At 43.2% G+C, this 16,954-nt stretch overlaps 1 protein-coding gene across 3 annotated transcripts in view; it reads right to left on the bottom strand.

Moving 5' to 3' along the window:
• Positions 1 to 16,954, bottom strand: part of LOC147022143 (fibronectin-like) — a 332,507-nt gene that overhangs the window by 162,887 nt on the left and 152,666 nt on the right. For all 3 annotated transcript variants that reach the window (XR_015061076.1, XM_085892763.1, XM_085892764.1), the window contains 2 exons: positions 10,394 to 10,479; positions 3,000 to 3,168 (listed from right to left, as the gene is read on the bottom strand). Coding sequence is in view for 2 of the 3 variants with exons in the window: in XM_085892763.1 (XP_085748889.1) it covers positions 3,000 to 3,168; positions 10,394 to 10,479 (255 nt within the window). In the remaining variant the exon portion in view is untranslated. The remainder of the gene's footprint in view (positions 1 to 2,999; positions 3,169 to 10,393; positions 10,480 to 16,954) is intronic.

Genomic DNA, 16,954 nt, shown 5'->3' with positions numbered 1-16,954 from the left:
TCAAGTACGTCAATATTGTCAGATGAACTGAGGACCAGCCCTGAGGTCTCGAATGGGTGGATTACCTCGGGGATAAAGACTCCGTCGTTTGGGTCGGCCCTGTCGAGAATATCATTTGCGATGGACGTGTCAATGCGCCGGATTGTGTCGATGCTGATACAGTGACCACTTGCATGCAATAGATCCACCAAGGCCTCGGATTGTGTCATTTGATGTACTGTCATCTCTAATCCAATGTGTTTGGGTGTCAGCTTGCGCCCCTGGGAAAAGCGAAAGATGATGTCCTGTGCGATATCACAGACTAAGCGGTCGAGCTCTGCACATGTATCAGCAGCTTCAGTATTATCCTCGATCGCATCGGCGAAAAGGACTCCGAGAAATATGTGCAACGATTGGGGGATGATCTCATTCACATGGTCTTGGTCGATTCCTCGCCATCCTAATTCGTGACCAGGGCGGCTATTGAGATCGTTGCGCAATTGGAGAGCAGAATGTACTATTTCCTGCAGTGGATTGCTGGCCATCATCGAAAAGTCATTACCATCATCAGAATCTTCTGAGTCTTCATCCCTGGGCATTCCTGACAGAGATGTTGAAATGACACATTCATTCCTTTCACTGGGATACAAGAGCAACGAGGCTGTACGATTGAGGGGTCTAATGAAGCCAGCTCTACTCCTGAGTCTCTTAGATACCGTGTCAGTGAAGGTTTTCCTTCGTGACAAATAGCTCCAAGGTATTTCCTGTCCTTTCGCTTCACATAAATCCTGAAATCGCTTCCAAACCTCCCCCATATCGTATACATATCCACGTGAAAGCCCGTCATTCAGAATGTTACATAGGGTCGTCAGCTCCTTATCTTCACCTTGTCCAACATCCAGCCTTTGTTTCTCTGCTTCTCTCTCAAATTTGATCAAGCATGAGAGATGATGTTTGCCTTCAGCAGCAATCAGATCTACTGTGCCTGCCAGATGAATCCGCAGTGCCGTGTCTACGTTAGAAAGTTCCAGTATCTTACGGGATAAATGCATTGTCCGGATATCATGTAATTCAGTTTGACTCTTGCAAACTTTCTTACCCGGTTTTCCCTTCCTTTCGTCTTGGCAAAATATACATTTTGCCCAGTTTTCTTTTTCATGTTTTCCACGCGATGACCGTGCCTCCAAATCCATGCTGTCCCTGCCACCACTAGTTGTAGCTCTTTCGCACAGTGGTTTCGATCTGAGACGCTTCAATTGACTTTCAGCCGTGAAATCACAGTAACCCGAGCTGTGCCACATCAACGGCGATTCCCGTATTGAAATATCGTTCAGCCTCTTCAATCTATCAGATTCCTCTCCGAGGGGATTGTGTTCAGCGAGGACCGTGATCACCCTATTCTTATCGTCGTCCGATACTTGGCGTGTTACTTCCTTGCACTTTTTTGATTTCAAACAGAACAGACATGTGGACGCGAGTTCTGGCTCTTTTTTGTGTTTTTGCAAACCTATCATTCCTATAGCTTTCATTTCATCCATTGCCCCGAATTTAACAATGCAATTGTCGTAGATTTCACACAAAATGAAAGCAAAACAACGCAAAAGACGTGTTGAAAGCTCAACTGTTCAGCGCCATGTTGCACACACTGGCTACTTCCTCCGCAAGAGCGATTAGTGCACTGAGTGGAGCACCATGTGCGTGGCCACGGCGCGCGTGAGGGACGGTTCTATTTCGTGATTTTTTGAGAAAATCGATTTGGTTGCGCTTGGTATGGGGCAAATTCTCAACAACAGAGATATTTTCTACCTTTTGGCACCCCATACTAGTTTTTAACATGAAATGCCTGCGGGGTGTCACGATAGGTTAGGTTGGCCGGCCGTCTAATATAAAACCAAAGTGGTTACAGACTGGTAGACTCCGCTCGGTCTCTGACAAAGCCAGTCTGTAACTAGGGGTTCTATCTCCCCAACTGGTAAGGTCCAGGATTACGTTGGTATCGCGATTGAAGACACGTGACTCGAGGCCTGTGCCGAGCCACCTGCGTTATAGACTCCCGGAGACGGCGGTGGCGAGGCTGGCATCTTGGACCGCGTTAGATTCCCGCCACCCCGGATCCACAACAGTATGTACATTTACATATATAATATCCATCCATCGGGACCATACTCTGTACAGAGCATCAGTGTTGCCTAAGCAGTCTCCTGAGCTATTGGGCACAATCCTGGATGGGTCACCACTCTGACACAGGATACTCCAATGGCTCAATCATCCCAGCAAGCTGGTACTCATTTTGCCAACCTCAGAAGGATGACAAGCTCAATCAACCCGACCAAGTATTAATTCAACAGATGAGCAGGTTTTGGCGACCTCGGAAGGATGACAGGCTGAGTCAACAACACCTGGTATTAATTCAACAGCTGAGCAGGATTTGAACTCAGGACCCTGAGATCCTCAGCTAAGATCCCAAGCCCACCACCCTAACCACTTAGCCAACACCAAGCTTCAACTGGTTAATGGTTCAGATGTAATCCTTTCCGATATTACGATTACAATTGTTTTTTGTTTTTTAAATCTTGTCAACTACGTTCTTCTGTGCATCCTTTGTCCACTGGTGACATAGTTTCTTGTCATTTTATGAGACTATTTCACCCATTCATTTCGTTATTCCATGAGCTAATAAAGGTTACATACAAAAAAAAATCATACAAAGGCACATTTTACTTTGACCTCAACTTAGATATGATTACAAACATCTGTCACCCCAGCCACCCTTCATCGACAGTTGTGCTGTAACTATCACCTGTTTTATGGAGCTATAGAATGAGCATTTAAATATAGCAGTGTAACCTATAAGCTGGGCATTTAAAATCAAATCTCCCCACTTAAACATGCGTTTTTCACATTTCACACGGAACATTTCAAAACGGAAACTTGACATATGCTAACCATAATTCTACAATGTCAACAGGGAACCCAATTGGCACACGAAGGTATTATTAGCAAACGTAAAGTTGACATACATGTTGTGATGCCTCTGATTATGGGTGAACTGTGTGGCTGCCCGTGCAGGACGATAATTATGGTGACAGTGTAGGTCACACCAGGAATCAGGCCCCTTAGCACAAGATTGCCAGAGTCTCCTCTTGCCTGCAGCAGAGATCCTGTCTCTGTAGTGTTCTGCACGTGCACCTGCACACCCACAAAACAGGCATTCAAAGTTCGACCTCATGATTGTATCAGACTGTCCAGTTAAGGGCTATAGGCGATATGACTGATTGCTTAGTGGTAGAATTATCGTTTGCCTGCCATGTTGGAGGCCTTGATTCAATTCCCAATCCATGCTGTGCCATTTTAACCAGACTCGGTGGTGTAATGGTAAGAGTGCCCACGACTCAAAGAGTGCCCACCCCGAGTCTGTTTTTTGTGATAAAAAAAAAAAAACGTGATAAAGGTTTTTGAATACATCAATGCTTGGAGTGAGAATAACCAGATGGATGAATTGCATGCAAGGAATACAGTAAATGAATGCCTGTCAGTAAAACATTTTTAACGGCGTTGTCAATTGAACTTAGACAAAGATGGAAACATTATTTAGCAAAGAGACAGAAGAAGCCAAACAGGGTGGATGAGCGAAGAGTAGCAAGATGAGAGAGTGAAAATGTGGGAGGACTTGAATGAGTAACCGTGTGATCCTATGGGAGTTTTTTGGATACAAAGTCGAGGCTCGTGGAGGAGCTAGAATAAAGAATAGATCAGGACGTAACAGAACAAAAAAAGCATCAGAAAGGGGGGGGGGGGACACACCAACAGTAAGGTTCAGGGACAAAATAGAGGGAAGCTTGGAGAAATAAGGGACATGGAGAGGAATTAAAGCTATGGGAGGAAATAGGAGGCGAACAAGTTTGGATACATCTGGAACTGTCAATATGGAAAAAATTGAGATTTGTAAAGAGGTGGGCTTGGGGAAGATTAATGGGGGTAGAAAAGATTATGGCATTGGATGGAGGGGGGGGGAGGGTGATCTGAGATGGTGATGACCATCTGTCTTGAAGACCTACAGGGGAGAACGAGATTGAACAGATTGTGGAAGTTGGTTCCACATGGTTATGGACCAAGAAGTTATGTACGTCATGCTCCATAAATGGGTAGGAGGGGCTCTATGTATATTCTTATATAGAGGGTAGACCAGAGAAGTTTTTCCAAGTGTGCCCAAAGAGGGCACAGGATTTCGCAATTGGAGTTCTGTTGTAAGTGGTTGGTAAATGTTTGGAACATGAATCTCGTGGACTGTTATACAAAGGTTAGTGGGTAGTTGGAACATTGTTGGGTTGTTTTCAGGGTAGTTTTAGTGTGCTTTGTTAAAACTTCATAATACAAGATCGAGACTCATGAAAAAGCAAGGTAACAGAGGGTAAAAATAGAAGAAACTGACAATAAGGTCACTGGGCCACATTTAATTATGACAAGGATGATAATGAACAAACAAGAAAATAAAAGAGAGAGAGAGAGCGAGAGAAAAAAATTACCCCCGTATGGGGGTGACGGTTATCTCTATAAATGTTTTTTACTATCATAATCGATGAACCGTTGCCAGATATCTCCTAAAATGACAGACTACATAGGTTTTAAAAATGGCGACTTTCACAACTTTCGTGACCTCGTGACCTTGACCCTGACCTCGAATCCGGGAAAAAAATATGTCGTTGGGTATCACTCATCGACCTCTACCCACATACCAAATTTCATCAAGATCGGAAGTAAAAAGTTTTCTTTGTACCGGGAGTTGTTTTTGACCATCTTCCAGGTTACGTAGCGGCCAAACGGGAAGGAAATTCAAAAATCTGTCTGGTTAGATACAAGATAATATTATTTACTATCATAATCAATAAACAGTTGCCGAATATCTTGAAGAATGGCAGACTGGATATGTTTTGAAAATGGCAATTTTTATAACTTACGTGACCTTGTCCCTGACCTTGAACCCGGACAACAGTTATATCGTTGTGCAACACTCATCGACCTCTACCCACATACAAAGTTTCATCAAGATCGGAAAGAAAAATTGTTGACGATATACGGACGGACGGACATTTGGTCCGGTTTTATTAGGTCATCTCGGTAGAGATGACCGAGAGAGAGAGAGAGAGAGAGGGAGAGAGGGAGAGAGAGAGAGAGAGAGAGAGAGAGAGAGAGAGAGAGAGAGAGAGAGAGAGAGAGAGAGAGAGAGAGAGAGAGAGAGAGAGAGAGAGAGAGAGAGAGAGAGAGAGAGAGAGAGAGAGAGAGAGAGAGAGAAAGGAGAGAGATGGTAGAGTTGGAAACAATAAGTATCCTGCAAGTGGGTTGGGTTGGGTAGGGTTAATGGGGATAGAAGGGATTTGCTGGTAGGTATGGGGGATGATATGAGATTCTGGTGCACCAGAAATAACAGATTCCTTGAACCCCGAGACGGAAGAGTGGGATGGAAAACCCTCATAAAACAGTTCTACAAATAACAGAAAAGAGGAACAAATTAGTGGAGGTGGGCAGTCAGCCTGGATTTCGAGAGTTTAACCAGGATGGGTTATTGTAAGAATTCGAGCTAGAGAGGGTCAGCGGGCTGAGAAAGCAAGAGTGGAGGAGAGACGTTTGAAAACAGAGGGCACTGGCATGTCTGCGATGTGAGAGGAACAGACCATGTACTCCAGCATCATTGTGCCAATAATGTTGAAAGCTTTAGATTTCACAGGATCTACAAGAGACAGATGTACTTCCTGTGGTGCCAGCTCAGAGAGCAGTTTTCCATTGAGTTATGGACAAAGTCCTAGTGGGTTCTTAGTATATGTCTGACTTTTCAAGGGATGGCTTGGAGTGATTGAGAATGCCAAGTCTGGAGCTGTTTTTTGAGGCCAACTTTACTCTATGGTCAGAACATGATAGGTGTTAGCTGTTGATCAGGCCTGGAAGTAAAAATAAACTTAACTGAACCTCTTGCAGTGGCTCGTCAAGGAATTGTAATGCTGCAGTAAGTATAAGGGAAGAAGAGCAGCTTATTTCAGTCAAAGGAAGGAGTACTCAGGTTATATGGTTAAATTAAATAGTACGAGCTGGTTGGGCCACATCGATAATCCTGCATTGACAACTGCATATCACTTTATTATAAATAAAATAATAAATAAATATATATATATATATATATATATATATATATATATATATATATATATATGTATCTGCAAACTTGAGAGTTCACCATCAAGCAACTACATTAGTTCTCGGGCTAGCTGGTCTCAGTTATAAGCATCAGTAAGGGATGGCTGTTAGATTGGAGAAAAGAAGATCGCATAAGATCGTCATCCAATAAGTTACAACATTTATAGAGACTGAAGCAAGTTATTTGATATAGTGGTGGCTGGGATGTGGTTGTTCGAGGGGAAACGGAGTGGGTGTGATGAACATTTTAAAACAATAAATGAACAGCTAGAATAAAGAGGAATCCAGGATGTTTTTACTTTTAAAGTTAAATAGTACATTCAAGAATTTGCCACATAAGGTCGATGTAGCAAAGGACAGTCGATTAGATTTTTTAAAAGGAGTTAGATAAGTACTCATAAATAAATGGAAAAGAAGGATGCAGATACCTAGAAGGATAGTAGTGGTAATTACGGATTGTATGTGTCATTTGTTTTCAACACTTGCCTTTTCTCCATTTCATTAGTTCCCTTAGTCTCACTTTGGTAAGAAAAAGAAGCCTGTTTCACATTTACATTTCAACCAAGTGATGGCAATGTTTCCATTTGAACCATTAAATCCAAAAATTGCCGTGTTGCATGTTTCCATCTAAACCAATAGCTGATGATGCTGGGTTTTATTCCTCTTCTTCCAAATATGCAGGAAACATCTGTAGGGTAGCATAATTTGCCGAGGGCGTAGCTGTGCAACTGATGCAGTTCCCCCTGTAGGTTAGAACAGGGAGTTGTAATTTGTTCAGGATGCCGACGATGGCTCGCCTCCTCTTCATGAAAGACAACGTGAGATCTTTAACGTCCACCAACTGATGTCGGCAGATGGGCCACCTAATTTAACGTCCATCCGAGGGACGGCACACATGCTGATGAATCTCCTTGCCTGCGAGACACCAGGCTGACAGTTCATAACTGGGTCAGATTCAAATACAGGCAAGATAGTTCTGAGGTAAGTGGGCATACCTCTATGCTATCCTGCCAGTCCATGAAGCTGGGTAGCCAGGTTCAAATGTCATGTACCACATGTGTATTTTCTACTCATTTCCTTGTAATTAATGTAAAAGTGCACTGATATCTGTCTTTGTTCTGGATATACTTTATGGACAAGCTCCTCCACAAGCCTTAGATGAGGAGGTAGGGGAGAGAGAGAGAAAGAGAAAGAGAAAGAGAAAGAGAAAGAGAGAGAGAAAGAGAAAGAGAAAGAGAAAGAGAAAGAGAAAGAGAAAGAGAAAGAGAAAGAGAAAGAGAAAGAGAAAGAGAAAGAGAAAGAGAAAGAGAAAGAGAAAGAGAAAGAGAAAGAGAAAGAGAAAGAGAAAGAGAAAGAGAAAGAGAAAGAGAAAGAGAGAGAGAGAGAGAGAGAGAGAGAGAGAGAGAGAGAGAGAGAGAGAGAGAGAGAGAGAGAGAGAGAGAGAGAGAGAGAGAGAGAGAGAGAGAGAGACACAGACACAGACACAGACAGAGACACAGACAGACACACAGACAGAGACACAGACAGAGACACAGACAGAGACACAGACAGAGACACAGACAGAGACACAGACAGAGACACAGACAGAGACACAGACAGAGACACAGACAGAGACACAGACAGAGACACAGACAGAGACACAGAGAGAGAGAGAGAGAGAGAGAGAGAGAGAGAGAGAGAGAGAGAGAGAGAGAGAGAGAGAGAGAGAGAGAGAGAGAGAGAGAGAGAGAGAGAGATTTAATATAATAACAATAACTAGAACTGCCACTTTATAACTGCTCACAGTGATGACCAGGTACTAAGACGTCTGGCTATTATACAACCCTGCTTTGATACCACACGGAAGTGATGAGTTATGGACTGAACAACACGCCCCGTTCAATCTACTCATTGCATATGCAGTTAGCCCTTTTTCCTGAATACATAGTCGGTATCAAATGAATTGGTGTTCAAATAACCTGAACACGAAGCAATAAATGTTGACACCATGGGTGCAGATGGTAAACCGGGATTCACCCGAGTCTAACGAGACCCCACATGTGTCTCTACGATGTGGGATTGACAAGTTATGGACCTGGTAACAGGCCACGTTCTTTCTATTTATTAGGTACGCAGGTGACCCTTTTTCCTGGGGCTATCAGCGGTATCAATTGAATTGATACTCCACCCTAAAACATATCCAGGCACAGCCAAGTGAGCCTTATTCAAAAAAACAAAAGTGAGCCTTATTCAAACAATTAAATAATTCCAGTTGCCAGACCATGTGTCTGATAGGGTTGAAATTTAAAATGTACATTCCACATGTCTAGTCGATCAAAATTCTGAAGTTTTACATTCATTAATGAAGCGGTTCCAGAGAAAACATTACTTAATATTTTCCTTCAATCCAATATGGCTGCCAAACAATGTGGCCAATTGGGTTCAAATTTAAAAGATACGTTCCCCTTCTCTACAAGGTCGTAATTCTGAAGTTTCACTTTGATTGATGAAGCGGTTCCAGAGAAAACATTATTTAATATTTTTCTTCAATTCAATATGGCTGCCAATCCATGTGACCGATCAATAATTAATTCATGAACAAAATTATATCCCATAGTCCTGGAGAATATGTTTGTGAAGTTTCCACTTGCTCTGACCAGCCATTCTGGAGAAGAAGAATTTTGTAGGTTTTAGGGTAAATTAAATATGGCCACCAAACCATGTGACCTATCAATTAGTAATTAATAAATTTGTACAACCTTGTCTTAGTGAATGCGTGTAAAGTTTTGCCTCAAATCTGTCCAGCCGTTCTGGAGAAGAAGATTTAAAAAACAAAATTATTTCAAAACAATATGGCTGCTGAACCACTTGATGTATGATGTCATAATATATATATTTTTCCTACGGTAATTTGTTGCATAGATGACGGTCAAGAAATTTAAAATTTTTCTGATACAGCGTTGTACTCATCAAATTATGGCGTCATCATGAAGGCACCAATGACATAATGGTTAACACACACCTCATGCGGAGATCTTTACATACAATGAGCCATGTTTCAATTTTTTCCAGCGAGCGGTTCCAGAGAAAAAGACGTTGTGACCTATACTATGACGTCATAATTATCACTTAAAAATTCTTCTAAAAAAGACAAACTATGGTGAAACTTTTGTGTCAATGGTGAAACTTTTGTGTCAATGGGACTAACGTTTGCTGAGAAAATGAATTTTAAAGTGAAAAAAACCCCTGAAATTTGGCAGAGGAATAAAAATAATAATAAACAGAAGAAAAACAATAGGTTACCCAGACTGAAAGGTTTGGTACCTTAATAATACCATGCCTTTTGTGCTGTCAAGGCACATCAGGCTTCTGAGGCAGTTTCATTGGTAAGGACTACAGTCCTGGACACATCACCACTCTGACAAAGGTTACCCCAAATGGTTATTACTCCAGTACAATGGTACTCATTTGCAAACCCTAGAAGGATGACAGGCTGAGTCAACCCCACCTGGTGTTAATTCAACAGTGATCAGGGGTCCCAAGCCAGCCACCTTAACCACGAAACCAACACCAGGCTTCATCAATGTGTTTAAAAAGCCATTTTTTTCATCCCCTCTCCCAACACATTAAGCAAACAAACACAAACCCTCAAAATCACATTCTCGAAGTGTCTGTGCACGAGGTGCGGTGTCTTCATTGTGGTACTTGATATCAAGATCACTAGGTGTACATTTAGGCAGACTTGGCTTTTTTGCTGTACGTTATCTTTCTGTAGGTGATTTTATAAAAGCACATTCCACTTTATTTATTTATTTTTTACATACAAACTACATATTATATTTTTAGAAGCATATTTCTCCCATGAAGTTCGAGTAAGCATGCTTTACTAGGCCCCAGTGAGGAAAAGCCCTGCAATGCCATAAAAGTACAGTTCATGGTTGTGACAAAAAGCCATAAAGCAAAGAAAAAGCAGCAAAGCAGCCAAAATTCTGGCGAGGTTCATACAAATATTAATGAAGATATTTCAAGGCAGGAAAAAAAAAACAAAAAAAAAAACAATGTTGGCAGTGATAAAATAAAATACAACACACATGTGATCCAAGGATACAAATGCACAGTGTGAAGAGGGATTGATAATGGAAAGTTCTATTTTGTTTTGTTATTCTATAAATATGGTCCCTGAAAGATGCTGATCATTTTCAGGTTATGTCACGGCCACAGAGGAGACCATGAATTCAGTTCAAACCTCAATAAACAGGCCCAGCTGCGGTTGCCATTCAACGATGATCATTGTTGCAGTAGTTTTTATGTAGAATTTGGGAAACGATTCACCTGGAACAAAAACAGAAAAGTACAACAGTTAGAGTTAAGGAGCCCAGGAAGCGTACCATGATGTCCGCAAGCAACCGTGTAATGCATGTACCCTGTAATTTAAACACTTATAATTTACGAGTCAGAAGGAGAAATGAAAGAGGTGACACCATTAGGCAATAAGCTGGACATCTGATCAGAAATTGGATTTTTTTTAAAAATTGGATAATCTTTTGTTATGAATATATTGGGCCGGGAGTCGTTTACTAGTTTGACTCGCACGTGACATCTTCATTTATGGGGAAGGAGGTGCAATGAAACAACTGATGTAGTGCACGCACGGCCTTATAAGCCAGGACGGGAATTTGCAATTCGTTCAGGGTGCAAACGTTAACTCGTCGACTCTTTGTCGAAAGGTACACCTTGTCGTCTTTAAGGTACAGCAACCAACACCAGCAGAAGGGACACGCCACTTAACGTCTATCCGGGTGAAAAGGCTCTCTTTGTGTTGCAACGCCCTGCTTGCAGCAGTCGGTAGTCAAGTCGGGAATCAAACCCAGACTCGATAGCTCGAAGGTATGTGTGCCACCTCTGCATCATTCTGTCATGACCAACTGGTAAATACATTTCACAAATGACCAGCCTCAGTGGCAGAATTGTTGGAGTGTCCGCTCTGAGTCTGGGAGGTCGGTGTTTTGAAACCCGACCGAGTCATACCAACTACTTAAAAACGTGCTGCTTCTTTGTTTGATGCTCAGTATTTGAAAACTCAGAGAGCACAGACAAACAACCATACATAGGTTGGAAATAACAGCACAGCTTTGATGGGCCTCATGGCCTCCTGTGTTGAAGTTCCTTCCAAGGGAACTCATTATAGTGTTACGGCTGTGGAAATTCGCAGAACACCATAAAGGTCCTTAGTTCAGTTATGCCGATAAGTCCGTGTTCAGTTCGATTTCCCCACCGTTGTTTAATGGAATTTATTCGTGTGGACAGGGCTGTGATCTTTGAGTTAGCCGTTTTTCTTTTACTATCGTTATTTTGGACCAACCACACCACCAACCACCTTTTCCACAAGCACCCAACCACACCACCCTCACGACCACCACACAATGCCAACCACGCCACCATTACAACCACGATCACCTCAACCACCAACCACACCACCAACCACCTTTTCCACAAGCGCCCAGCCATGCCACCATTACAACAACCACGATCACCTCAACCACCAACCACACCACCAATCACCATCTCCACAACCACGCTACAACCCTCTCCGCATCAAAAACCGTCTCTGCCATGGAGAAAGAAGAAGGCGTTCCGATAACGCACGGATTTTTCCTCTTACTTTCCCGCACTTCGGGATGGGGGAGGGGCGAGTGGAGGGAGAATAAAGAAGAGCGACCAGAAATGACTGCTATGAAAAACCCCGACCTACGAGGAAGGGCGGGGCGAGAAGGCAGGGGGAATAAAAAGGGCGCACGGAGCGTCCGTGAGTTAGTTGGTTGTGATCGGTCGGTGGAGGTCTCGGTCTGGGTGGAGCAGTCGGTCGGTGGAGGTCTTGGTCTGGGTGAAGCAGTCAGTCGGTGGAGGTGCTTGAGAGGGTCCATCGAGGGTCGCCCAACCAAGTCACCACGAGGGTGGAGGTAACCTGCGGCGGCCTCTGGGGGTCCCTTTGGTCAACCAGGCTCCTTGGACATAAAGGCCTACGGGTCCAATCTGACTCCCTTGCCTTTGAGGGGGTCTTTCTTTGCTTTTATTTGTATGAATGTTGTGGTGCCATGTCCTTCAAGTAGAACTGTGTAAGTGCTTGTAAATAATAATCATAGACGGTTGTAGTGCTTTTACCTTGCTCATGTCTTGTCCCCTTCCCCCATTCATTGCATCCCTGTTTACGTGTGCATTATAAATAAATGTCCTTTTGTGAATGTTAACCCGTTCGTCATGTCCTTTTCCCCCAATTGAACTGCTATCTTGCTCTCGGAATAATAGCGGGCTTTTTAATAGACAATAACAAAATTGGGTCCAGCGAGGTCTCGCGATAATACACCGCTCGGTTATCCCAGAACGGAACGAACCAAGCAGACCTCGCTGAGGTACGGTCTCTCGGTAGTCTGCCCGCGCGAATACTTAGGTATATTGATAATTCGGCGATTGACCCTATCGCGCGCGGGTAGAGTGTTGACTGGGCCGTGGTGTGCGTTTGGAGCACACCCGTGACTGGTTTCCGGCGTTGTTCCGGAAGGTCGCGACTGAATTGTCCGTCCGGTGGGCGAGACGGCCGCCATTGGCGAAAGCGGCTGTTCGCACGCTGGGCGGGCGGAAGATTCGTAACAATAGTATTGATCTTTATTATTGATATTGATCTCTTTGGTAAACAATGAGAATGTCTGAAAAAAAAACCTTTTGTTAGAACATTTAATAATGTGCCTTAAAAAATTTCATGACAAGGAGTCGCATTTGCCTTTTTTGCCATTATTTGCAATCAGAAGAACACCAAATACAGTACACCCATCTCAGGCAATAAACAACCCCAGATGAGATATTTAAAGAAGTCCAATTACTGAAGTTCATTAACCTCTGCCATCGAAGATGGACGGACGTTACTGTTTTCACCCCTGTCTGTTTGTTATCTTGCCAAAACGAAGTTTTTGCAAGATCTGTTACTTGGTAAGTTTTTTTTGTTTGTTTGTATGTAATCATTGGATTTTTCACCTTTATATCACTCTGTAGAGCACAATTATCATCGGAAACTCGTGGGTACACATATCGTAGTATTATTACAATACCCTTCAGCACACATAAAGGTCAAGGTCAAGGTCAAAGGTCAAGGTCACTTTGCGGTAAATCATGAAGGTCGACGAAACCCTTATTTTTTGAGTAATTTTAATCAAATCATCTCCAAACTTTATGGGAATATAGTTCATGGTCTGGCGCTCAGCTGATTAGTTTTTGGTGGCGATTGGCCTTGACCTTCATGGTTAGCGCCTGAGGTCAAACATATTTGGCCCCAAGGTTAAATTTTCAAGTTTTAGGAACCATATCATGTAGTACCTCAAATTGAACACCTCGATGGGTGCTTTCTAGATATGTCAAGCTTGAGACATTATGACGTCATTTGGTGACGTTATGAGGCAAACGCATATTTTTCATGGTTACTCTGTAGAACGATTCTCATCGGAATCTCTCGAAGGCAGATATTCCTCAAGGAGTCGCTCCTGGTGGATAGCAGCTCTGTTCACCTCAGTGTGACCTTAAAGAAGTCACACGTGGTCACCTTTTGGCAAGACCTTGGTTTATTTGTTTGTTTGTTTGTGAACAGTATTATGGAAAAACTCCTCGACGGATTTCGACGAAACTTGGTGGGGGGATTAAGTATGGTCCAAGGATCATGCCATTAGATTTTGGACTTGGTCCAAAGTCCAATATGGCCGCTATGGCGGCCATTTTGAAAAAAATATTTGAATTTTTGTTTTTGCATTTCTGCACGTTTTAAGTGATTTCCACCCCCCCCCCCCAAAAAAAAAATTGTTAGAGAAAATAAAAATTTTTGCAACTTTTTTTTCAACAAAATTTCGATTTTTTTATTTTGCATTTCTACATGTTATAAGTGATTTCCAACAAAAAAAACATGCCAAAATTATAATTGCGGCTGATTTTGGAACTTCAGGTGGATATACCCACGTAAAATCAATTTCTGTCTCAAGGAATCTAGTTATTACGAATGAATTTAGTATGTAAAAGTTAAAAGTAAAAGGGAAAGTTGCAAACTATAACTCTGTGAGCACTGTTGACGTCAAATTGAATGAATAGGATATCAGGTTCACTTGAGTGACCCAGCAGTATTGGCGGCGGAGGTTTTGCACTCTACCGAGTGCTCCCCCTCCAGTTCATAAAGTTATCACTGACCACCTGGCTTGAACCAAATAAAACACAAACATGGCAAAACAGTCATAATATAAATCCATAGAGTAATAAGGACAACGAGCCTGGTGTTGGCGCAGTGGTTCGGGCAGCGGCTTGGGATCCAAAAGGTCCTGAGTTCAAGCCCCGTTGGACCACTGAATTAATACACCAGGGGGTTGACTCAGCCTGTCATCCTTCCGAGGTCGGCAAAATGAGTACCAGTATACTGGGCCGGTGTATACCCCGGTTAAAATAGGTGTACCATATCCCTGTCTCGTAAGAGGCGACCAGGGTTGCGTCAGGAAGGGCATCCGGCGTAAAACATGTGCCAAACAACTATGCGGATCATACGGATGATCTGCTGTGGCGACCCCTAACGGGAGCATCCGAAAGAAGAAGAAGAAGAAGAAGAGGAGAGTAATAAGGACAACAACAATAATAATAATAATAATAACAATAATCACAAGAATAAAATAACAAAAAAGTCTCATAGCCCCCGTGGTTTTAATAATTTTGTTAAACGGAGTTAAAGGGCTAGATTTATGTGCATGCACAACTGACTTGAGTGGTCATGTGACATGACATACACATACATTTGTGACATTGTGACATGTGACATTTGCCAAGTTTGAACAAAATCAGACTGTGCATGTCCGAGAAATGATCATGGTCAGGTCAGATCAGGTATGGGAGCATGCACCAGAGCAGCGCGTCGCTGCTTCCACTTTCCGCCGGTACTCCAGGGCCTTCGTCTGGCCATCCCCCAGGCAGATGCCTGACCCATCACTATCTCCTTGAGATGCTGATCAAGCTGCTGCAACCACGAGGCACGTGGTCGGCCCATTGGCCCCCTCCACTCACGAGGCTCCCTCGCTGAGAGAATCTGGTGAGCAGGATCAGCATCAGGAAAACGAGCCACATATCCATACAGCCGCAGCTGACGCTTACAGACGATGCAGGTAACAAATCTCATTTGAGTCTCTCTCAGCAACCGCTCATTGGACACAAAGTCCAATGAGCAATAGCCAAGGATTCTCCGAAGAGACCTGGTCCCAAAGGAATTAATTCTCCATCTCAGATCCCTGGTCAGAGTCCAAGTCTCACATCTATAGAGCAAGACTGGAAGCACCAAGGACCTGAAGATTCGGGCTTTCGTCTTCCCGCACAGGTACCGGCAGCACATCATCTGCATAATCTGCAAAATCAAGGTCAGAGATCTTGACATTCCCAAACGATGCACCGCAGCTTGATCTCTCTGACATCCTCCCCAGAAACCAGTCCATACAAGTGATGAAAAGTGTGGGGGCCAATACATACCCCTGACAAACTCCAGTAACAAATGGAAATAAGTCAGAGATGGTGTCACCACGTCACACAGCACTCTCAGTAGCAGAGTAGAGTTCAGACATCAGATCGAACAGTTTTGGTGGCACCCCACGAAGACCAAGAATCCTCCAGAGGGCATTCCGATTCACTGAATCAAACGCTTTACAGAGATCAACATATGCTGCAAGCAGCCCCTGCCGAAACTCTCGTCTGTGTTCGGTGAGGACCCGAAGAGGATGTATACGGTCAATCATTGACCTCTTTGGTGTAAAGCCTGACTGCTCTGGATGCTGGTGCACAAGCACATGGTGGCGAACTCTATCAACAGTTATCTGAGCAAACACCTTGTCCGGCACTGAGAGCAGCATCACCCCTCAGTAGTTGATGTAGTCTTGGCGATCACCCTTCCCTTTCCAGAGAGGGACAACAAGGTCACTCTTCCAGTCAGTTGGGATGATGCCTGTGTTCCAGGCAGAGCACAGAACTGCATGCAACGACACGAGTACAGCATTTCCACCAGCCTTGAGAAGTTCAGCATGGATGCCACAGATCCCAGGAGCTTTACCCCATTTCAAACGGTTTACTGCAGTCTGTGCTTCCGCAAATGAAGGTGGCCCACAGTTGATTCCATCAATACATGCATTGGGACCATACTCTGTGCAGAGAGTTGCTGCTGCCAAAGCAGTCTCCTTGGCTATTGGGCTCATTCCTGGATGGGTCGTCACTCCGACACAGGATACCAGTGTGGAAGAAAAATTATTATATTCATGTATTCTCAATTATATTCACTTGTTGAATTGTTGCTGGTACTTTATAAATTCAATTTTTGTACTATCATCGAATTGGCTGTCAGTAATGTTTTCCTTTTCCTGATGGTCATTTGACCTAAGAAATTGATAAAAGGAATATGTTACAATGAAAAAAGGTCTTGCTCGCTGCATAGAAACAGGGCGACCTGGTTTGTAACACTGCAAACATGAGTGTCATTCTCTCCCTCCCACCAAAAGTGGCCACGTATTGCAGTTCTGAGATCTTTTTCCTTGTGCCTTTCAGCTCATCCTATAGTTGAATTGCCAAATGTCTCACTCTCCCATTTTTTGGATGTCAAGTTGTGCATAAGAGGGATTGCTTTGGGCTTGTTTCAGTGAAGTTTATTTGAATGCTGAAGTGAATCATAGAATGTTCTTCCCCCGCATGTACAAAATTAAAGATTCTCCTTTGGTATTCTGATCCAACTTGTGGAAAATTGAGTTCTTTTCCA

This window comes from Eptatretus burgeri, chromosome 8 (genome assembly GCF_056783735.1).
Source record: "Eptatretus burgeri isolate ZD-2024b chromosome 8, Ebu_testis_v1, whole genome shotgun sequence".
Lineage (NCBI taxonomy): Eukaryota > Metazoa > Chordata > Myxini > Myxiniformes > Myxinidae > Eptatretus > Eptatretus burgeri.
The sequence above is the reverse complement of the archived record's forward strand: the minus strand, read 5'-3'. Positions and strand labels throughout refer to the sequence as shown.